The 24712-nt window shown below is 36.0% G+C and overlaps 4 protein-coding genes across 5 annotated transcripts; 2 read left to right on the top strand and 2 right to left on the bottom strand.

The window, feature by feature from the left end:
* Positions 1–10989: 10989 nt before the first annotated feature.
* ctrb.3 (chymotrypsinogen B, tandem duplicate 3) lies at positions 10990–13711 on the bottom strand. Its single transcript, XM_051116161.1, has 7 exons — positions 13574–13711; positions 13282–13385; positions 13101–13180; positions 12933–13017; positions 12336–12516; positions 11420–11553; positions 10990–11338 (listed from the first exon to the last, which is right to left on the bottom strand). Exons 1-7 carry the CDS (start codon positions 13623–13625, stop codon positions 11177–11179), a joined length of 798 nt encoding a protein of 265 aa, XP_050972118.1. The 5' UTR covers positions 13626–13711; the 3' UTR covers positions 10990–11176.
* A 1512-nt stretch (positions 13712–15223) lies between these two features.
* LOC127168980 (chymotrypsin A-like) lies at positions 15224–16642 on the top strand. Of its 2 annotated transcripts, none has more exons than XM_051116164.1 (7): positions 15224–15275; positions 15361–15464; positions 15550–15629; positions 15756–15834; positions 15947–16127; positions 16236–16369; positions 16452–16642. In XM_051116164.1, the coding sequence occupies exons 1-7, from the start codon at positions 15224–15226 to the stop codon at positions 16611–16613; spliced, it is 792 nt and encodes a 263-aa protein (XP_050972121.1). In that variant the 3' UTR covers positions 16614–16642. The 2 variants fall into 2 exon arrangements, with proteins under 2 accessions (XP_050972121.1, XP_050972122.1); XM_051116165.1 differs by having other exon boundaries at positions 15947–16131; positions 16246–16369.
* Positions 16643–18886: 2244 nt separating this feature from the next.
* On the top strand, positions 18887–21022 carry LOC127168979 (chymotrypsin A-like). The gene is given in 8 exon segments (XM_051116162.1): positions 18887–18953; positions 19100–19117; positions 19120–19202; positions 19286–19365; positions 19496–19574; positions 20196–20376; positions 20572–20705; positions 20804–21022. Coding segments are annotated over 8 exon segments (789 nt in total). The 5' UTR covers positions 18887–18901; the 3' UTR covers positions 20966–21022.
* Positions 21023–21349: 327 nt separating this feature from the next.
* Positions 21350–23003, bottom strand: agrp (agouti related neuropeptide). The gene is made up of 4 exons (XM_051116167.1): positions 22983–23003; positions 22618–22785; positions 22196–22275; positions 21350–21827 (listed from the first exon to the last, which is right to left on the bottom strand). The coding sequence occupies exons 2-4, from the start codon at positions 22724–22726 to the stop codon at positions 21636–21638; spliced, it is 381 nt and encodes a 126-aa protein (XP_050972124.1). The 5' UTR covers positions 22727–22785; positions 22983–23003; the 3' UTR covers positions 21350–21635.
* Between the last annotated feature and the right edge of the window lie 1709 nt (positions 23004–24712).

The raw sequence follows: 24712 nt of genomic DNA, 5'->3' as shown, positions 1-24712 counted from the left end.
CGTGATTTAGCCATGATCGAGTTGGTGTTTTAATAGCAGAGCTTCCCTGAAGTTTAGTTAGCCTAATAACATTTTTTTTTTTCACTTGTCAAAACGATAACTGTGTCGTTGGGTCAAAGAACACCGACATGTTTGTGTTTGTCATTATGAACTTGGCTTCATTTAGAAAAATGTCTGAGGACCTTTACACTTAGCCTACTATCTGTCACGATACGGATAACCTACAGTGCCTCAGTCACAGTAGACTCAGTCACTCACTTGTTTGTGGTGCATTTGATCTGCTGAAATAGGCTACACTGCTCACAATTAAAACATATTTTGTTTCATGAGTACGTACTTTCATAGATTATTTCTATGGTTCTCTCATTGCTCAGTTCTTTCTAAGAACCTACTAACACAAACAACATTCCACCCACGCAAATAACCTTAATAAAATGATGCAAGAGTGTTCAGTGAACTCAATAAAAGAAGAATATCCTTAAAGAGTTTCCGGCATTTTATTGCAGCTGTTATTGTGACATGTTTGCTGTTTTAAAATATTTTCATGGGTACAATTTTTATTGTAATGCAAAATGCTAGTTGATGAGATTTAAACAAAGTAAGGGGTTACAGTAAGAGTGGGGGTTTCCAGTCTCACATTGAATTTTGACTCGTGGCATAAAGTTTGTTTCACATTTCAGCTTATTTTAGCCAAGTAAATCGCACTTCAAGCCTTCCAAATTACTATGGACACCACAACACAGCAAACCTTTTAAGTCTGTGTTTTTCTGAGTTCAGCTAGTAGGTCAAACTGTGACATTTAGTTGCTCCATGGTACATTGCTGAAAAAAATCTTCGCATGCACTTTCATTCAGTCTACCATGTTCATATGTGTATGAATCAAATTGTGTGTCCACAGCTTGAGAAACTGACTGACCAACAACAGTGGTTTGTCCAAACTGAATTAAATACCTGTAAATAGTGATGTGTATGACAGGATGGTTCTTGTATTACTATCTATTTTGCTCTCCAAAGGTTACAGAGCTAAGAATGACATCACCTGTAATTCCATCATGAGCTGGAGACATATTATTTTTGATTTGATAGATTTTATTACTTCCACAGTGATGAGGAGCTCATAGTGCATTTCATTTCAGCACCATCAGTGATGCTCAGGCCACCTAATGAATCCAGCTTCCTCACAGCAGCTGAAAGTACAGTATATGATGTCTTGTCAAAATGACAGCAAACAGTAAAACAGACCACCAAGGTCAAGCTTAGAGGTACCATTATTTCTTGAATTCACTGTAAGTTCAGGAGAATTGTGATCACCATTCATCTCTGTCATTTAGTCTTTCAGCTTTAATTCCATAATCGTCAAGCTGGTTCAGACACATTTTCAATCTCAGACAGACTGTTAGGGTTGCCTTGGGTAACAGTAGCAATTTTTCAATTGTCACACTGTTCTCAGCTCTTCTAAGCTTGATAAGAGCACTGTTATAACTGTGCAGATACTTTACAATATCATAGTTAACTTCCATTACAAATAAAGTCCAGCGTTACTCCAATAATAAACAAATAAAAAGCGGTCATTTTTTAGTTTTGCTGTATCATGAGCTTTTTCAGATTCCAGTAGGATGGTGTGAAATCCTAATTATTATATAAATAGGTTGTGGTTAGCTAGAACACAGTAAAGAATGCTGACTGAATTAGCAATAGGTTTAGTAATGAACCAGATGTCTATGTGAGAAAGAAACAGCCTTTGCTATACAAGGTAAATGTTCTAGGAAATGTAATTCTCCAAAGCCGTTCCTCAGCATACAAACACACCTGCTGAATGCGCATGAGAAAACATTAACCCATTCACATACCTACAAATCAGCATAATTAATTAGTTTTTTTTTCTTGAAGAAAACATGTAAAAATAGCAGATAAAAATCAAGTTTGGCTTTTTTGATGTTGTATTCCTGACATTAATTTAAAAACCAATCAAAACCAAAAGATGTACAGTAAAAGTGTTAACAGAAAATACAAGAAGACAGATGTCAAAAGGCTGAATGTGAAAATCTTTCACTTTTAGCATAAGCGCAAAGGTTCGGTGAAGGTTACGGACTTTTGTCTGAAGACAAATGAATAGATGAACCCATGAATAGATCTCTCATAATAATTTCAAAAGCAACGTGGCAATGAATATTAAACTTACATAAGTTTAATATAATAGAAAATTGCTCAAAAGAAAGAGATGTGGGATGATCATTTAAAGTGGAAAAAAAATTACCCTCAGTGAATGCTAGTGCTCTGACATAATATAGTAAGTACTCTTTCCTGCATCTTTCACATTTTTAGCTGTAGGCCTGCAAGCTGCACTTTTCTATACAGTTAAAGCAGATACGATATTTAGTACCAAGCTCTAAAACCTACAAAAGCACCATAAAGTAAAAGAAAATCTGACAAGGACAACCCATACAGTACATTAACGCATGAGCATAATGCATTAATGAACACCTTCAATACTGTTTAAAACGCACAGCAGGCTGCTTCACATGAAGTTGTTGAGAGAATGTAAAAGAGAGTGTGCAGAGATGTAATCTGTGCACAGCTGATGGACCGTCACTGTAAAAATGTACATTTTAATTTTTAATCAGGTCCTCCAATTTAATTATTTCAATAGTATTTAAATAATTGCCCCCCCCATTTAGTTTGATTCATCTTGTCTCTCTTTATTTGCCAAGTCCAATATAGTGGGAAAGCCAAAAGTAAATAGAGATGAGTATATCAAGTCTTTAACGTGTTGATCTTAATAAATTGCAGCCAGGTCAGTAGTGAAGCCCCGAGTTTTCAGTGATCCCAATCCTCACAACATTAGGATGCATAAAAAGATTTCGTTATACAAAATCAATAGGCAAAATAGACTGAAGAATAAAACACATAAAAAAGTTACGATCTCTTCTGGCATATGCAACACCTAAGTGAAATGTGGTAAATGTAATTGTAAATTATCAATTTCTGAGATAATAGCACTGGAAGTACTTAACCTTGAAATTGCTTTGTACAACCAGTGTCTTCTGTGCTTATACTAATGAGTGACACCATTTTACATTTTTCAATGTAAAATCCCAATGAAATGTCACTCAGCTATTTTTATAACTCTAAGATACTGTTATTTATAATCTAATAATATGAAAGCTGAATGCTTGAGGCTATCAAATCTCGTTCAGAAGCCACAAAATGCTTATTTTAACATTCATGTAGTTGCATTGAAGTTGAAATTGAGTGATTTGAGTGGCAGTAGTTTAGCATGTCCTGCTATTTTGTCTGTGTAATTGCTTAAAATAGTCCAGTTGGGGATTTTACATTAAATATTCTTTTCAGAGAGGATATTGACCTTATTCTCCAGAGAAACAAGAGTGTCACCATTTTTAGTATATTTTCCGTTAGTGTGGTAGCTCTGTATATTTCTATGGCATCGACGTCTAGGAGTAATTTAGCTGGTATAGTGGATTTATGTACTACCCATTAGCGATGGGTAGTTCTGGAACGATTCGTTCATTTTGATGTGACTCGAGAAGAACGAGTCGTCTCTGGGAGTGATTCGTTCAGTCGCGCATGCGCAACATCCTGTTAGTTTCTGTACTGGAATTAGTTCACCTGTTTCGAGTCTTCGGGTTTTTCGAGTCGTTCGTTCATCTTATGGGGCTGAAAAAAAGATTCGTTCATTTTGACGAACGAGACTCAAAGGTCCGAGTCGCTAAAATGATCCGAACTTCCCATCACTACGGTTCATTCATAAATCCGTCAGATCACTTTGGAAATATAACTGGAAGACCGAAGACAACAACGCGGAGCTAAAAACGGGGGTCAATAAATAAGGCCAATACTGTACAATATATTTTTAATGAAAGTCCTTTGGCAACACTAAACATAACCTACACAAATCAGTAAAGAGATTTGTTGAGATACGAAATTAATATGTAGCTTGTATATCTGGGATGATTGTTCTTATTCTCAGACCTTGTTTAACAGGATGACTGCTCTAGGAAAGAAGCTTATGAGATGCTGAAGTTGGTTTTAAAAGCTCTGAAATACATTCCAGTGTTTTTTTTTAAAGAAAAAAAAAAAAAAAAAAAAAAAAAAACAGTGGTTGTTCAAGGTTTGCAAACTTGTTCTGGCACTATGTTCATCTCGCCAGACAACATGTGGCAGATTTCCCATAAAAGAGACAAGGGAAGTGCCAATTCTGACTGTGGTGGATTGGAAGAGATGGACTCTTTCATGCTTTTTATTTATTTATTTATTTATTTTCAGAACTAGACCAAGCTCTTACTGGTTTGCAAGTTCGCTCACTCGTGGCTTTCATTTTCCATTGTGGTAATGTGTTATGTGCTGTGGTACTGGGATCGGTTATGGTGGTCCCAAGGAACTTGAGTGACTCAATCACACCCGCAGCTGTTACACCTGCTTCCAAAAAGAGGTGGGTTCATTTCCAAGAAGTAGAAAGAGCAGCCCTGAGGCACTCCAGTGCTCACAGTTGTGGAGTTTGACAGGTTGTAGCGCAGGTGTTTATGATCCAGTGGCACAAAGATGGTGTTATATTCACTTCTGTCAGAGCCAAAGTTCACAAACAGCATTCTGATTTATGTGCCAAGGTATAACAAAGACCCATGTTCACTGCGCCTCCCAGAGGCGAGTAGCAGGAGGTCAGTGAATAGGACTTGACGCCACAAGTCCAGGTTTGTTCTCCATATAGTGGACTTCGATGGGAGTCAGTGGGTTGAAGTTCCAAATTGCAGTTTCAATACAGCTTTAAAGGGCTCTACACAATCCCAAATGAGAAATAATCATACTGAATACTGAAACGATCAGTTATTTTCTAAAAAATTAAAATTTATAACCACAAATGCTCGTCTTGCACTAGCACTGTGATGCATTATAAAACATTATAATACGTTATGACGTTGGAAAGATCAAGTGTGGTTAGTTCTTTATCTGTGTTCTCTGGTTCACACGTCACACGTGACTTTTCCAACGTGACTACGTAATGCGTAAGGTCAAGCTAGTGCAAGACGAGCATTTGTGTTCAAAAAGTATATACATTTTTATTTTTCTTTAGAAAATGACTAGATAAGACCCTTATTCCTCGGCTGGGATAGTGCAGAGCCCTTTGAAGCCACTCTGAAACTGCAGTTTGGACCTTCAACCCGTTGGCCACCACTGAAGTCCACTATATCGAGAAAAATCCTGGAATATTTTTCTCATAAACCTAAATTTCTTTTCGACTGAAGAAAGACTGAACATATTGGATGACACGGCAGTAAATTGTTAGGAAATTTCTATTCTGAAAGTGAACTTATCCTTTAAGACGTAAATGAGATACTATCTTAATTACAAATGCACTAATTTGAACATTTTAAGAATAGAAATCTGAACATTATTGACATATTAGAGTTAAAGGTTTTAACGCAAGGAATTTCATGTATTTTTTTACCACTCCATTAAATCAGAAAATACTGTAAACAGCCAGGGTGGGGGGGGACTGCTGTGTTTTTGTAGTAAAATGAGGCAAATTAGGCAAATCATATATGAACAAACACTTCTGTGAAACATTCAGAAATACCTCAAATATTGCAATTCATTTGGCTTACATTCAAGGTACACATTTTTCTCAAAATAAAATCTCACCATTTTGTTACCTTATCAGGCCTTGCAGCTTGCCTCATGTTTTGTTTTTTGAAAAGTATGTGGACGTTGTTCTTTTTGATAAGAGTTGATAAGAGTATACAAGATAGTAGATCTATTTCATGTGTGATTGCCATGGGGTAGATCGTGCAGAATTGTTAATATATTGTAAGTGCTTAAGCAGCACTGTGAAGGTTGTGGTGTTCCAGTGATCCTCTTATATCCTTTGATTGCCAGGAGCGTAATACAGGACAAACATACTAATGTACGGGTGAGACACTTTAATTTAGTATTCTTGGCAGTTATAAAAGAAAACTGAGTGATGTGGCAGCATATTGCCTTGAACAATAAATTGCTAAGGGCATTAATTAATTAAGGCAGATTTTAAACAGATTTTGAGTAACATTTTCCTCACCTGACTAATCTGATTATCTGATCATTTTTGTTTTCTACCAGCACAGACAGAAATGTTTCCATAGGGAAAAATAATCATAGTGGTGTGAAATTACATCCAGTAGTAGGCTATAATAAAATATATAATAAAAGCCTGTATATAATTATACAAAAAAATATTTTTATTCTTAAATCAATTTATCCTCAAGGCTGATTGAAAATAAAAGTTGTGAAGCAATCAATGAGCATTTTCACACCAATGAGAAGTCCTATGAAAACAAACACTGAAGAAAGTCAAGGACAGGAAAGTTACATATGGCGAGTGTTTTCATGGGTTAGCAGGGGTGCGACTGATAGGGGAAAAGGCTGAGATGTTTAAGAGCTGGGTCAGAGTGATGGAAGTTAGCCAGTACAAGTTCCTCTATTTCCACTGGGGTGAGAGAAGCTCTTTTAGTTAAGCGTTATTTTAAAGGCTTTTGGTTGTTTTTATTCTAGGTGCTTGGTTGGAAACTCTTTGGGGAGAGAGTGTGATGAATGATCTGTCTGCTTGTTAATCAAGGTTTCCAAATATTTTCCATGGACTTCTACAACATTCTCTATGGACTCTTTCTGTCATCCACTTAATCTTTTTATTTATTGGTGTGTGTGTGTGTGTGTGTGTTTTAAAAAGCCTGCTCTCTAATCACAAATGGGTTTATCTTAACTCATCTGGCACACAGAATTTAAAAACTACTGTTCAGGTTTGTTTGCATAATGTGATCGGAATCAGAAACCACATCGTGTTGTATGTTTATATGGTCTGTATGTTCATCTCTGCCATGATTTCTATTTGCCTTTTGAAAAGGCCACAATATTGGCCAGCGTTCTGATACTTAAAAGAAGGTTAAGAGCTGTCAACAGATAATTGATGTTGTTGAAGTGGCACACTGCTGAGGTTATACAACCACACAACCAATGTTATTGTGTTCCACTGTTCACCATTAAGTAGACATTAAAAAAACAACAACAAAAAAAACAGTACACTTATAAAGGTGTGCGTTATGCACAGACACTAATGCTAGACTGACCCTAATGACACTGTTCTAAAAGCATATGAAACCATTACATTTTTGTAGTCTAGTGTTTTTCATCAGAATCAGGAAATTTTAATTCTGTTGAAATTAGATGGGTTATTGCAAGAAACATGCTTAGGCAAATGAAGCGTAGCTGTGTTGTGCTTTATTCAAATATTTTTCATTTAGCTTCAGAAGCTGCATGAAATTGCATGGGAAATTAGTGCAAATTTGAAGAAACTTCAATTTTTTTAAAGAAATCAGAAGCGAGACTGATATCATCAGGTTTGCTTATTTATTATAGAACATTAGAAAATGTATTACAAAATGCAAATCATGTTCAGCAATAAAAAGCCAAACTATGTTAAAAATATTGCACAGATAGTAATAGTTTCATTCACCAATTGTGCATGCATATTTATCATGATTTTATCAACAACATTGCTCGATTGATGAATTTTTGCCATATACATAAAAAAAGTTTAACTTATTTTAAAAAGTGCACACTTTACAACGGGCCTATTTGCTGGTCAAACTCAGTTGAAACCAATGTGGTATTGTAGAAACAAATGTGGTATTATGACAGACAATGTGGTGGTGTGAAAGTTCAATATGAGTCTAAGCTATCAACACTGGATAAGTCCAGAGAACTGGGACATTTTTCAAAATCCCACACACTCAAAAATTCACCTACTCGTTCACTTTATAGGTAGAAGCAGTATCAAAGTATAGCGTACTTCGTGTGTCCCAGGCGGGCTTGTACTATCATGTCCGGCTGACTTTGACTTTAGCGGTTTTGATCTTCTCTGTCCAACAGTGACCGAAGGAACACATCAAAGCTATTTGGATCATTGAGGAGTAAGCACCTAGGCTCACACATTATTTCTAAGGGAGGACTCAATCCAAGATAGAAAAGAGGAAAAAGAAAAAAGAACAAGTGATGTAAAGAAAGGACCGAGACTACTATGGAGCTGAGCCTAAATGCTACGAATGTAATGAAAGAGATAATAAAAAGGGACACATTAAGGAAAAGACAGAGAGGTTGTGCAATTAGTACTCATAAAACCAAATGTACTAATGTGGTTAAAAAGCCATTAATAATCCAAGCATTAATCCATGAAGAATATTGTGCAAGCAATGTAGAGCAAAGAGTGTAACCTCAAAAATTACAATAAACATTAAACATGCGAAATTCAAATATGGCAACTACCTGGAGAATCTCAAGAAAGCAATAGTGTACTATAAGGTTCAGTTGTTAACATTAGTTACTCCTTTGGTCATCATGAACTAACAACAAACAGTACTTTTACAGCATTTAATATTCCAGGTTAAAGTTAATTTCTACAGATGCAGTAAATTTAGATTTCAGTAATATATAAATTAACATGCATTAATGTATATTGATTAACTGACAATGAACAATAGTATATTTATAAATTATAATCATACTAATTTTGCTATATGATTTTATGTAAATGTTTTGTAAGACTGGACTCTATTTATTTCTAATTCCTAATGCATATGCATTTCGATTGTTAATAGTGTAAATGTTAAAGAGATGAAATGAAAATTCTGTTATTAATTACACATCCTCATGTCGTTTCAAACTGTAAGACCTTCAGTCATCTTCAGAACACAAATTAAGATATTTTTGATGAAACCTGAGAGCTTTCTGACCCTGCAGCCGTAACATTCAAATGGCCCAGAAAGGTAAGGACATTGTTAAAATAGTCCATTTGACATCAGTGGTTCAACCGTAATGTTATGAAACTATGAGAATGCTTTCTGTACGCAAAGAAAACAAAAATAACAACTTTATTTAACAAATTTTTCTCTTTTGTGTCAGTCTCTGCCATGCGTTCACAAGAGTACCACGACGCATGTGTGTGTCTTCCTCTGACTGAAAACAAGGTGCAGCGCATCGGGGTTCAGCAGCACCACACGGATATGTCGAGGTACTCTCATGAACACCTGGCGGAAGCTGATATGGATAATGGCCGTTAAAAGGCACTTGAATAGAATACACTTGGAAAATAGAATACAGATTTCCAAATTTGGTATGTTTTTAATCAAACAATTTTCTAAAAGCACATTGTCAACAGTTGACTCGATTAGTATTTGATTCTGAAATCCCTGTAAAATGTCCAAATATTCAGAAGATTCAAGAAATTACGCTGACACCCCCATGAATCTCTTACTGCAAGGGCTTTATGCAGAGCCACAGACATTATTACCATGCTATGGCTGAGTGCTGTCTCTTATGCCACACTCAGATGAGCTGGACCCTCTCAATGCTGGAATCAGTCCTAAGGGGAAACTTGTAAGAGTTATTCTATTTGAACATTCAGTCGATCCAGCTGTCCTCTATGGCCTTGAACTCTCTTGATCCTTGCCTCCCCACCACAACCATAAAAAAACAAACTCAAAGTCATTAGATTAGGTTTGAAACTGTCTGTTGAAGGTTTAAAACTGTGATCTGAAATAAATTCATCATATTCCATTAATACTGAAAGTTCAATTCTGGTCAGTCTCAACGCTGCATGAACACATAAAACCCAAAGGTGGATGATGCAGGAAAATATATGAACAGAAAAGCTCCACAATTGCTTGGTTTTGATTGTGAGTGACACCTCAAGACGACATTCACCTTGAAACTACTGTCATGTTTTTTGAAAATGTGTGTGTTATTCAACCAACATTTAAAGTAGAGCTGAATAGGCTGTTATTAGCACATCAGTTTATGCTTGGAATTAAGAAGTGGATAATGGACTTTTTTCCTTCAGTTTATTGTACTGAGGCTGTCACTTCACATTTATTTCCATATTGGCATTATCAAAGAGACAGGATGAGAGCTTCTCCTATTGTATCGTTTGTCTAATCCATTCTCTTCATCTTTTGTTTTTGTCCTCTACATCTCTCTGCGAAACATCTGACTCTGCTGTTGTATATGTGTCTCAAGGAGGATCAGGATGTTGCCATGGAGACCCCTTATATGATGTTTTACCTCGTATTTAACAGACCGAAGACTGAAAGGTTTGACACTGTTAGAATCTGAATGCACCAAAATATGCATAGACAAAAACATCTTTCAGTTAGATTTGCGTATGAAATAACCACAGAACATCAGGGGAATTACATTTTTAATAATTTAATGAAGCCCTTCCTCATTTTGATATTTAAAGTCTATTGCTTTGAGTATAAATTTGAATAACAAAAACATTAAATTTATTAAAACTAGACTGCCTTTGACAATTAAAACCATTAAACTTTATTTTTTGACAACGCTTGCATACCGGAAAACAGAGATTGTATAGCCTCTTGATGAATGTAAGTAGACTGATCTGCCAAAAAAAGTTAGTAGTTTGTGTGGTTCTGTAGCGCCCTCCTCTGTCAAAGATGCACATTACGAGTAAAATACATTTTATTCTTTGCTCAACATGAAAGTCATAGATTTTGTCCACCTTATTTTTCCCGTAAGAGCGGTCGCGTCCATTTGTAAATTTAATGTGCAAGGCTTCCGGTCTCATTTGCTATTTTTTTATAGGCTACAAAACAGCTCGTTTTTCTGGTTGATATTTCAAACTGGTGTCTTACCATATTATTTTAAGGTATTATCTTAATCATGAACACAATGGTTTGTAGTGCAAACAGTTTTACCGTTTACTGCACTTCGTTATTCTTTCACAGAGGCTTATGAACCGGAAGTCTCACACATTACTAGAAAACAGCTTACTTCTGCGTTCAAAAATAAGGTGGATATTTTTTTTGTCATTTTCTAATGCATTAATAAATGAATGACTAAATATGTAACTATTAGCTTTTGCAGAATCCATTTGAACTAACCAAACAAATGTTGGCTATATTTAAAAATACACTACAAAATGACATGATGTTGTATATTTATTGAACTGTTGGAGAACTTCTTTAAAAAGAAGTAACAAGCTTCTCATAACTGTGGTTTTACCACAGTTACACTGGTTTTACCTGTGGTGAAACCACTGCTATTCACAGTCTTCGGTGGCTCTCAAAATGATGCTGTTTTGTGATGCAAAGGAGTATCTTTATATTTAGTTTATTTAGTTGGAAGCCAGAATCTGATCCACCCAGGCACGGAGCTCAGTGACACGGGCATACACACCAGGAATGCTGGTATCACAACGGCTGCTTCCCCAGGACACGATACCCACCAGAGTCCAGACATCAGCCTTCTGACACACCAGAGGACCACCAGAATCACCCTAAACAGTCAGAAGGACAAAAGAGTTAGCAGAGAACGTTAGAGAGGAAGAGAAGAAGTGAGGATGAGACAATAATCTTACCATGCAAGAAGAGGCACCAGCAGCACCTGCACAAATCATTGTATCATGGATGTTGCTTCCCCAGTGGTTCATACATTCCTGGTTGGACAACAGAGGCAAAGCAACCTGCTGCAGCTCATTAGGGGTAAACAGAGCTACAGAGAGAGAGAGAGAGTAAGAGAGCAATTATAAAACATGTTGGAATTGGAAATATATTACAAACATGTTCACAACCATCAAGTTTGGGGTCAGTAAATGTTTTTTCTCTTTAAAGTAATTACTATTTTTAGTCAGCAAGGACATATTAAACTAATCAAATGTGACCATAAAGACATTTATAACATTACAAAATATTTATATTTCAAATAAATACTGTTCTTTTGAACTGTTTATGAAGCCTGAAAAATAGGAACACGGTAAAAATATGAAGCACCACTGTTTTCAGCATTGATAATAAGCACCAAATCAGCATATTAAAATGATTTCTGAAGGATCATGTGACACTGAAGACCGGAGTAATGATGCTGAAAATTCAGCTATGCATCAGAGGTTGCGCTGGGTGTCCCGAGTTCGAATCCCCACTCAAGGACCTTTCTCGATCCTGCCCCCTATCTCTCTCCCACTTCACTTCCTGTCAGTTCTGATCTGTCCTATCCTAATAAAGGTGCAAAAAAGCCAAAAAATCTAAAACAGAAAACAGTAATGTTTCACAATATTACTGTTTTACTGTATCGAATAAATGCAGATTCGGTGAGAAGAAAAGATTTCAAAAACATTTAAAGAATATTATGTACCCCAGAGTTTTGAACAGCTGTGTATATAATTAGACCTCAATATTGTTGTGCTTTTTAGAAATATGACTTGATTTTAAAATTTTTAAGATTTCTTTTGAGTTACGTATTATAGACTGTGATTATATGTTAGTCAGATAACCAACCATTGTATTTGGTCACTCCCCAGCCAGAAGTCACACAGATCATGCCAGAGGCAAACTGGTCTGAAGTCTCAGCAAGACAGACAGGAGACACATGGGAGTTCAGTGAGACTGGTTCAGTCAGCTTGATCAAGGCAATGTCATGCTCTATGGTGTTAGGGTTCCACTGAGGGTGAGTGAACACCTGAAATAGAGATTCACTCATAAGCATTGTGTCAAACATACAGAAAAAGTCGTCAGTAACAATGAAGAGAAATACAAAGTAAAGTTTTAGTACACACTCTGATACAAAACTGCCACTGGGGAGACACCCTGAGGTACGAAAGTTAAAACGTATATCTTTGTAGCTTATTCACCTCTAAAAGACACATAACAGTGCCTTAAAGGTACATATTAGTACTTTAAAAGTATGTATTAGTACCAAAAGTGACCTTTTATTTCTATAGTATTCTAAATAATCATGTTGTATCTAGTATTCAAAATAATTTGCACATTCTTTAGATGACTTGTAGGAGTGAAAAAAGGACCATGAAGCTTATTTGAAATGCTCTAAGTGTCCAGCTCTCTGTATTGTTGAGAAACAGGTTTGAAGAGCCTCACTTGTGATACTCTCATTGTCTGCGTGTCCTCCTGGGTGTTGAGGCTTCCCTTGTTATGCTCTCCCAAGATTATACGATGACTAGTTCTGCAGGTAAGCCACAGGGGTTAATAAATTAATGTCTGTTGTGGGATTCCTGCATATTTCACACAATAATTCAACTGTCTTACCTCACATCACAGTGAGCAGCAGTCACAACCCAGTACTCACTGATCAGAGAGCCACCACAGAAGTGGAAGCCAGTGAAGTCCTGTCATGTAAACAACAAAATAAAAAAAATAAGCTGTAAAGTCCTTTTCAGGCTGGAATCCGAAAATGTATATTTGAGAATTGCTAACTCTAATACTGTACCTGCAGAGAGGCCTGCCAGGGCCAGGAGTGAGGAACTGCCTCCTCACCATTCACAATGCGAGCATAGCCGCTGACAACTGGAGGAATGGCAGGAACGCCGCAGCCTGAAGAAAAGAGGTGCAAAGGAATTAAATAAAAAAAATACATTTTAAAGTAGAGACCAATTGTTCAGGGTCAAATGTTTTGTAGATGCAGACAGTATATATTTTAACATAAAGTGGTGATCTTTTCAGCAGCTGGGACTGACCCTTGAAAAACACAGGGAACCCCCAAAAAAAACCCTCTTCCTCACCGTAGGCTGCACTAAAGAAGGCAACGCAGGACAGCAACCACAGGAAAGACATTGCGCAGAGAACACAGAATTATTGATGGCAGAAAGACCTTTTTAACACCAAACCATGGTTTCACTCTTTCCAAGGAGGGCAGGACAAGCTGACGTTATGGTCAAAAATTAACCCTGAGAGTCTGCATCAGCTGGTCTTCACCTGTGCAGAATCCCATGATTTTACACCACTGTATGTGAACGCTGTCATGCTTAACATACAAAGTACATTACATTCTTTATAAACTGGGCAGTACTTCATGCATGTGCTGTTGAACACTTTTGTTTGATGATTATTAAATCTTTTATTTAAAGTTTCTATATTATTATTTTATTTGTTGCTCTGTTTTTTTTTTATTAGAAAACAAACAATGTTAAATAATAAATGACTGGGTATATTAGACAAGTAATTTTTATCTGGAATGTTTACATTTAATTGGACTCTTTTTAAATGCTAAATAATCAATATTTTAAGAGATAGCTGACTAAAAAATGAAAATGTTGTCATCATTTAGCATTATGTTGGTTTACCTTTATTATAACCTTAAAATATATTTAATTTTTTAAATTTTTTATTTTATTTATTTATTTATTTATTTTTTGGACATCAGTGGTCTGTCTTTGTACAATGTTTACTTAAATTCAGTATTTATTTATGTATATATTTATTTGTTTAAAGGTCACATGCAAAACATGCGTTATTGTTAATAAGCAAATGCTAATGCATCTTTACATAAACAGTTTCCTTTTCCTATGAAATGTCCGTCACATTTTTAACTTTGGTGAAATCATGGATATCAAGCATGCAATGCTGTATGCAACAGGTTGAGATAAGAGGTGTGTGCAGGTGACACGTTTACATAGTACATGCATGTACTGCATGGGCCATTGAAAAAAACATGTTCTAAAAACAAAATTTGAAAGTTTTGAATGCAGGCAAGTTCAGTTTTTTCCCATAAAAGCATCCTGACATTTTTAATAATCATGAAGCATAACTATACTGTTGTTTCATTTTTTTCGTTTTTTATTTTTAATTTTATCCGTCATTGATATTGTTATATGCACACATATTTACAAAATATGAATGTTCAAAGATGTCAATAGCATCTTAAACACACATCACTGATTGCTTTGCAATAAAAATCCCATACATGAACGCTACACTATGTAACACAGCTAAAAAGAAATAAAAAAAAGGTAAATTGATAACTAACATTTTAGTGTTCAACACTGCTAACACCAGTTAACAGTTATTTAGTTATTTAGTGTTCTAAATGTTTAATTATTATTATTTAATTATCTTATATATATATTATCTTACATTATTATCTTATATATATACACAACTTTAATGAATATATATATATATATATATATATTTTATTTATTAAAGTTGCATCTTGTTTTACTTGCTTCTTAACCTGGGAAGATTAAAGATATTACAGAAGGGGATAAAAGGGTAAAAGGGGGTTTCAGGCATCATCTTATACATACGTATAAGGTCAAAGTAAACGTGTCAGCAAATTTGAAGAATGACTCATGTACGTTGCAAAATATGTAAACGTATAGGAAGGTCAGGTATATAAACCCCAAGAGTTGGTGAGACAGCCTAACTCAAAAATGGCTTTCATCTGGATTCTGTCGTGCCTTGCTTTCTTTGGAACAGCCTATGGTATGTTGTCTTTTTCCCCTCTGTAAAACTGATTAAAATTTTGAATGAAAGAAAATTTCAACAAATATTTTTATTTCTTCTTAAGGCTGTGGCGTTCCTGCCATCCCCCCTGTTATCACTGGATACTCCAGGATTGTGAATGGTGAGGAGGCTGTGCCCCATTCCTGGCCCTGGCAGGTGTCTCTGCAGGTACATTAACAAATGATATATGGATAACATAAAGACATTTAATAAACATCTAAGTTAAATTACAAATCCTCTCATCTCATTTAAGGACTCCACTGGCTTCCACTTCTGCGGTGGATCCCTGATCAGTGAGTGGTGGGTTGTGACTGCTGCTCACTGCAATGTCAGGTAAGACAGTATTAAAGAATACATTTTAATTAACATGATTTCCTTTTTTTCCTTTGAACAATTATGATTTCAGAATAATCATGTCGGTGTAATTCTGAAAGTAAAAAAATAAAATCTTTCTATTAGGACCACACATCGTGTCATCCTGGGTGAGCATGATCGTTCCTCCAACGCTGAGCCCATTCAGACCATGACTATTGGCAAGGTGTGTACACTTTTAACATATTGTGTATCATACCTAAACCAATGAGAAAGTGTTAATGCTGCCATTAAATATGAGAACCACTGCAGAGAATGCTGATGTGTCTGTATCCTAGGTTTTCAAGCATCCTAACTTCAACATGTTCACCATCAACAATGACATCCTCCTGATCAAGCTGGCCACTCCTGCTCAGCTCAGCGTTCATGTGTCTCCTGTGTGCCTCGCCGAAACCACCGACGACTTCCCTGGAGGCATGAAGTGTGTGACCTCTGGATGGGGCCTGACCAAGTACAATGGTAGATTTCAGAATTTGCATCTCATTTATGGCGTATAACATTTTATCTTTTATTACTGTTTTGACAAGTTAAAAAAAAATCAATCTTTCTTTCAATCTGTGTTTTTAGCTCCTGATACCCCTGCCCTGCTCCAGCAGGCCGCTCTGCCTCTGCTGACCAATGATGACTGCAAGCGTTATTGGGGAACCAAGATCACCGATCTGATGATCTGTGCTGGAGCCTCTGGTGCTTCTTCTTGCATGGTAAATTTCTATGATTTTGCAGTTTAGCTTTGTCACGTTCTTGAAGATTGTAAAAATCTGATTTACTTTTGTGTGTTTCCAGGGTGATTCTGGTGGTCCTTTGGTCTGTCAGAAGGATGGTGTTTGGACTCTAGTTGGTATCGTGTCCTGGGGAAGCAGCGTTTGTTCAACCAGTTCACCTGGCGTGTACGCCCGCGTCACCAAACTCCGTGCCTGGGTTGACCAGACCATTGCTGCAAACTAAAGCACAATGTTTATTCTGTGGTTCTTGGTCACAATGTTTATCAATAAAGGTTTTTTTTTGAGAAAATAAAAACTCCCTGCTTGTTCTTGTGTAGTAAAAAGGTATTTAACTTAAGTCAGAGTAATTTAGAGTGGATAATGAGCATTCAGTATCTTATTGCATCATTTTAATAATTACAAATCAATCAGAAAATTATTTTTTAAAATAATAATGAAATTCAAAAAAAAAAAAATAATGGTGATATAAAGCAGGCTATTATAGTTAGCATGTCTTGAGCACTTTGGGAACATGAATGACAATGAATTGCGAAAAAATAGAAAAATAATACATATAATTTAATTAATGCACACTCACATGTAAGGGTATAAAAGAGAAAGGCAAAATAAATAAATAACTGACGATATTAATTGATGTTATTTTTGCCTCCTGCCATTCATTTGTAATCTATAATGGAAAAATATATAAAAAGTTACTTTTTATTAATTATATTTATTCAGTGGAATGTCTGGATACTGGATTCTGATTGGCTGGCAGGTATGCAGTAAAACCGTTTAATGCACAGGTAGTTCTAAGTCAGTTTAATCACCGTTCTATATTAATTTTAATTGACACACGCACAGACGTAGACAGAGAGGTCGGAGATCGAACTACCTGTGCATACATAAACTTCTTGTCACGCTTTCCCGCGATTGCTATTAATAAAATAGCCTAGATACTAGATCGCTACATTATATTCCTCAGCAAAGAGGTGGTAAAACCGCTGTTTTTGAATAAATTCGTTGTTTGTAGAGAGACGGGCAGACGCACCGCATACAGGCAGGGCTCACACACACAACTGTCATCTCTCTCTTTCTCTCTTTCTCGGTCGATCGATAATTTACTGAAATAAATGCTATAATTCGTTAAATAAATCAAATAAATGTGATCTTACCACACTATTTCATCTCTGTGTCTGATCTGAAGCAGGCAGAATTCTAGAGCTGCGTGTCATAGCTGACAAAAATAACCTTTTTTACCCATTTGGTCAAATATTGCGTTGCAAAGACCAATACTAGTTTTAACTTGTCTATAACTTGGCAAATGACTATGGAATAAGCGGGATAATCAACGGCTTGCCGTTCATTAAAGGATTTTAAATGCACTTTGCAAAAACAAACGTTCTTAGCCTCCACATCTTGCATTTAAAATCCTTTAATGCACGGCAAACCATTGATTATCCCTTACATTATACATATATATATATATATATATATATATACATATATATATATACATATACATACATACACACACACACACAACTGTTAAAGCAATAGATCTTTAAACACTGAAAAAAGTGTATATATATATATATAATAATTAATGGTATTTACAGTCTCTCCACTCTCCATTTCAACTTTCAAATTTTCTAAGCAATATTAGCAATATTGAATGCTTCCTTAAAATTCCTAATGGCACTAATGCATTTCCATTCCATTCAAATCTCTATGATTTAAAATGAGCACTACATGAAGAAATATAAATTTGAATAAAAAAATATTCCACCAATTCCTCTCTGAATTAAATGTCATGAGATTAGCATGTACATACAGTACATACAGTTGCACTAATGTACATATAGGGAACAGGCTATGTGAAGAGATTTACAGGACCTGGGAATCGGTGCAGATGTGAACACGGAGGCCTTGAAACCGAGAAAACAGCTTTATCAGATGATATGAAAATACAGCTAATCTGGTCAGGGTTATTAAACATGATGACTTTTAAGAAATGTATGTTATTCAATAAAAATTAAAGTGAGCCAAATTTATTCAATAAGCTTATTTGATAGACAAAATATAAAAACTGGATGTATTTTGTGCAGTTTAACTAATAGAGGATATTAAACAAAATAACAAAACACAGTTTCCACATGAAATATGTCATAGCCATTTCCACCACACAAGTATTATCAACTATAATCATTTATATAAAATGGAGATTATGAGTATTCTGAGTACAGTTTCCTAAAAATATATATTTTGCAGTATTAGAACATTTTTCAATCACTGTGAATCTGAGAGAATTAGCAGCATTCAGTCTTTAATAGTAAATGTAATTCACAGATGAAAGATTTATAACTTTATAAAACAATCAGAAGGAAGAGGCATTATCTTTTGTACGGATGGAAAAAAACTCTCATTAACAAGGTGCACAATATCCCACAGTGGTGAAGATAAGACGTCCAGCGTAGGAATGAGCTGAATATATAAAGCCCTCAAAGGAGCAGACAACATTCAAGTGCAGCAATGGCCTTCTTGTGGTTTCTCTCCTGTCTCGCCTTCTTTGGGGCAGCCTATGGTGCGATTCTGTTCTTTCTTTTTTTAATATACTTATTAATAAGATACTATAAAACAGACTTTAAGCCTGGCTAACATTTTATTAAATAGCCCTTTGTATGCACGACTCTGTTAAACTGCTTTAATGTTATTTTTTTGGTCTGTCAGGCTGTGGCGTTCCTGCCATCCCCCTGTTATTACTGGATACTCCAGGATTGTGAATGGTGAGGAGGCAAGGCCTCACTCCTGGCCCTGGCAGGTGTCTCTGCAGGTAAAATCTGTGCCAATAACAATAGCTTTTAAACTAACTCAAAAGGTTTATTAATTTATTACACCATTTTAAATTGATTACAGGACTTCACTGGTTTCCACTACTGTGGTGGATCCCTGATCAATGAGTGGTGGGTTGTGACCGCTGCTCACTGTGATCCCAGGTGAGACAGTATTAAAGATTAAACTTGTAACTTCACAATGTTTAGCCTGTAATAATTAAGTTTGCATTGCATATCCTGTTACAAAAAGATTTTGGGTTATACAATTTTGATTATATTTTTTTTTTTACAGAACCTCTGACCGTGTCGTCCTGGGTGAGCATGATCGTTCATCTAATTCTGAGGCCATTCAGACCATTAATGTTGGAAGGGTATGTACTGTAGACCCTCAATATCTATTATACTGAGTTTTATTTCCTACACAATTTCTTTTGTTTTAGCAGTGCAGGAGCCTCCATGTAAATTTGTTATATCAACACATCATATGGAGACAATCAGTCATTCAGTTGACATCTTTGAAAATATTCAAAATTACTATTTAGTACTACCTCAATCAGTGTACCAAAAATCTACAGTTCATATGGCTGCCATAGACTCCTAACAATAACAACAGGGGCTGCAGCACCTTCGGTGCTTGACTCCTAATAATGACACCTTTGAACTCAGTAGCTGATCAGTATAGTATTAGACTGGAACCTTTTTGAACTATTCATTAAAAGAACCGTCTAATGAAAGTAATTCTTTCATTTCCTGCCATTTGTGAAATATGGTGTTTGTATTATTGCATCACATTCATGCTCACAACCTAAGTATAATATGACTTAGTTTAGCAAAGAACATTTAGCAGCAGATTCCCTGCTATTGAAAAGTGCTGCAGGACTAGTGTTACCAATTGGATCTGAGTGGAGACAGTCTAACAGAAAACCGAGGAGAGCGTCCTCGATTGCTACTTGAAAATCTGAAATGCTTACGTGTCTATGCTTTCCCCACAGGCCTTTAAGCACCCTAACTACAACAGCTTCACCATCAACAATGACATTCTCCTGATCAAACTGGCCAGTCCTGCTCAGCTCAACAGTCACGTGTCTCCTGTGTGCCTCGCCGAAACCACCGACGACTTCCCTGGAGGCCTGAAGTGTGTGACCTCTGGATGGGGCCTGACCAGGTACAACGGTGAGTTTCATGATTTTTATTTCATTTTAGCATTTTATCATTCATCGCATTCTTTTTTTTTTTGAGTTTAAATGTATATTTTAGCATTTGTTCATTTTGTAGTTTACAAATGTCAAACCTGGATTGCATCTGCTCTCTGTCCTGATTTATTTTCTGTTAAAAAGCTTTAAAAATCCTGCCAATATTCCCTTTCAGCTGCTGATACTCCTCCCCTGCTCCAGCAGGCCGCTCTGCCTCTGCTGACCAACGATCAGTGCAAGACTCACTGGGGAAGCAACATCACTGATATTATGATCTGTGCTGGAGCCTCTGGTGTCTCCTCTTGCATGGTAAGCTGTCCCCAGTTACTATATATGATTTGGGTATTATTTAAAATTTCTTCGTACATGTATAGATCAATGTTTTGATTACAAAATGTGTTTTCCAGGGTGATTCTGGTGGTCCTCTGGTCTGTGAGAAGAGCGGAGTCTGGACTCTGGTGGGTATTGTGTCCTGGGGAAGCAGCGTCTGCTCCACATCCACCCCTGCTGTGTACGCCCGCGTCACCAAGCTCCGTGCCTGGGTTGACCAGACCATTGCTGCTAACTAAAGCAGCCATGAATACTATCTTTATTTTCATTAATAAAGATGTATGACATGACCTTCAGTTCAAATGTCTTGGATTCATTATTATACAGGCTATATATTGAAAAATAATTGAATTGTAATGTAATTCGTATACCAGTATTCCTTAATAGTATTATTTTCCACATTTTAGAATATGATATTTTAGCTTCTTGTTCTTTAAACATCCTCTGGTTATTTCTGGTCCTATCACTATGATAAAATGGTGTTTTTGGTGATTTTTTGTAAATGAACTATGTTTTTCTTCTGGCTCTCATTGTATGTGTGCAGTTGTACACAGTTCACTTTTGATGTCAGGTGATATGATACCTTTTATAGCTCTTTTAGTTAATACTCTACACATCTGCAATAATCAGAGTTTATTGAATGCATATATACAAAATTTTTGAGACAATATTTGAGTAGATATAGACCTTAAAATTGCAATAAAATTACACCATAAAACTGCAGCAATACAAATTTGAAATGTTAGGAGCCAAAGTGCACTCTTTATGCTTGTGCTGCTTTATTATTAAACATTATTGACCATTATATTGTAACAAACTTGTCTGTAGATAGCGTGAGGCTGTATATTTACACTATCCACATATACATTCTGTAGTGACAAATAAATAATTTCAGAGTAGAATTTGGCACTATGCATATTCGTGCTTGCAAGTGTGATCCATGCTACGGCAGTAACAGAAGGCCTTAAAGAAACGGCAGTAACACGTATCGCATGGGTTGCAGCAGGGCAGGTGATGGCCCAGGCAGGACTGCTGATGAGGGATGCAGCGGCTGGGAGAACGTGTGCCTCTTCTCTGCAGCTGTATGACTTTACTCAGATCCTGCAGTTATGGCAGCAAAGCGAAACAAAAATACTTCACCATCACAGAGGAAAATTTCAAGCAGTGGTGCTTAAACTTTTAAGACCAAGTACCATGTCCAGGTAAATCAGAACATCCAAATCCAAGTTTGTGTATCACACTGGCACTGCTGACATATGTGGGAGTTTAATGCTTAAATGCAAAATCCAGCCTATTAAAATTGTAAATGGATCATATTAACATTGAAAAATAAAAATATGACAATTTAAATAAAACAAATATTTTTAAATAATTTTGGCACCGTCATTTTCGCAATCAGAGGACATATGACCTAAATACGCAGAAAGTCACTTGATATTAAATGCATATGCTAAATGGTAATTACTCACCTCATCATAGGATTCAAGGTCTGCTAGCAGTTTTTCTTCTGCTGAGTTTATTTCAAGGTGTTCCACTCCAGGTGGTAAGTCTATGATGTACAAAACACAAATGTACCAAACACAAAAAAAATACTAAAATAATTAATTTAATACATAATGCAACACAGGATTTACACAATGAATTACTGACCATTTTTACAAAAAAACAGTTGTGTACACCCACACCCATAATGAATATATCATAATATAAATGATATCCACTTATTCAGATAAAAAATTAGAAACTGATTGATTTTGAAATAAATAGAAACTGACTTGAAGTCATTTCACTGTATCAAATTATTAATTAGATATTTACATACATAACATTTTTAACAATTACAAGTTTGAACACTTTCAACAGAATTTTGGAAAATAACATCAAACCTTACCTGTGTCAGACAGAGCAAAGGAGCTTTCACTACGCCTCAGGTTTGGATGTGATGCCATCACCATGACATTCATCAAAGTCCAGCTGACAATAGCTACGTTCAGCATCATAATCACTCAAACTCAAAAACAAGATAAACTTCACACTTGTAGTGATCCGGTTGTATTCACTGAAAAAAGAGAGTGCAGTCAAGAAAACACAGACTGAAGTTTATCATTCCTTAAATGTTTGAAATCATGCTTATGTCTGTGAGCATGGCAGATGCGTATTTTGTATTTACACTGGTTTGTATTTGTCGCACAGTATGTATGTGAATCTGTGTATATTTGCGCATGCACATGTATAAGTAAAGTATGTCTTACTTACCTGCAGAGTTCCGCGTCCCAGGCTGAGGGTCTGCACTGGATTCTGGGATTTATAAGGCTCCATGAGGTGGGAGGTGATGGACACATGGTCCTGATCAGTGGATGGAGGTGTGGTCTCTTGTGCCTGGCACAACCACTTAACTCCCACACAAACCCTGACACACACACATCAACACAGGAAAAGATGAATAAACAGAATTTCCTGGAGGATGGTGTAACCTATTTCAGATTTTGACAACTTATGTTAAAAGTAGGAAATTATATGAAAAGTATGAAAAATGCATTGTTAGTATAGTTCAGTTGGTATGAAACATAGTGCTGCATTCTGAGCAAATACTCAGAATAACTATGGGTTGAATGAGGTTTAGTTTGGGTAGTTTTCGTTATGGCTTTTTTATATTGCAACAAGGCATACTTACGGTTTTACTATTCACAGAGTCAGATTTATTCATTATTTATATTTAGATATTTAGTACATAATCATTTATTTTTGTTCTACTTTAATTCCTCTATTTAGTATGGTTTGAATTAGAATGAACCGAATTGTTGAAAAAACATATTTGCTAAAGTAACCAGTTAAAGGCCTGAATACTTGCTTTTATTGCCCACTTCAGGCTAACTGCATTTAAAGGTCGTGCTCCACCATCCTATAGGCCTAGTTAATGCTCAGTACTGACCAGTAAACACTTCATTATGAAGCTAATACAGCTATAATCAGCTGATGACTCCAGCTTGCTGTTTTTGCGCTGATGACGCAACACAGCATCCATTTGTGAGGAAATAAATTGTTTATGAGTAAGAACTTCAGTACTTCTCTTTGTAAGGTCAGATTGGTCTGAATTGTTTATACGTGGCGACTAGAATATGTAATTAATGGAAACCTGTGTTATTTAGAGCATTTTTTTTGATAAAACAAACACTTCAAGTTAGCGTTACTAGTTTAAAAGACTAAGACTTAGACACAGCTGTATGGTGAATCGTCTTTCTACAATAAATGAACAAATAAATAAATAAATCTTGTGTATATGTACTGCTCAACTAGCTGTCACCAGCCAATTTCTCATCAACAAATATTTGGTGCTATTTTAAACTATGGCATGCTTTTAGCTGACTAGTATTGAATTAAGATGATTTAATCTCATATCCTGCTCTCTGGAACATAACGGCATATTTGAAGAAATAATGGACTGAGCGTTTCCGCTGAAAGACACTTTATCAGCATTTAATTTTGCAGCAAAAAGAATTTATCAGACAGCAGTGATGAGTGCACAGAAATCTATTCATTCTTCATGTGAAAATGTACATTCATTTATAATCTTCTGGTGAACAGCATCATCTGGTCAGGCTTCTCCATTTATCTTATAGTTTGGTTACATCAAGTACAATATTGAAGGTGCCTCTGCTTCAGAACCTGGTTAGAGTGCACTACCCACAGCTTTTCAAAAGCCTGTGGACTATAATTAATAACAAAAAACAGGTGGTTTGTAAGGATGGTGCATATTGGAGATATAATGAATGTAATTCAGAAAAAAAGCCGAAGGACAACAGAAACATTTCACAATAAACCATTAATTTAAACAAACAATAAATGTGGAAACTTCAGTTTTATGTCCTGCTCAGCCCAGACAAAGCTCAGGGGCTGATTCTTCTGTTCGGGCGATTGTGTACTGCTGGTCTGAGATCAGCGTTTAAGGTTCGACGGTCAGATGCTTGGTCACATGAGTTTGTGTG

Source organism: Labeo rohita, chromosome 7 (genome assembly GCF_022985175.1).
Source record: "Labeo rohita strain BAU-BD-2019 chromosome 7, IGBB_LRoh.1.0, whole genome shotgun sequence".
NCBI lineage: Eukaryota > Metazoa > Chordata > Actinopteri > Cypriniformes > Cyprinidae > Labeo > Labeo rohita.
Note: the sequence above shows the minus strand (reverse complement) of the source record. Positions and strands in the feature narration are given on the sequence as shown.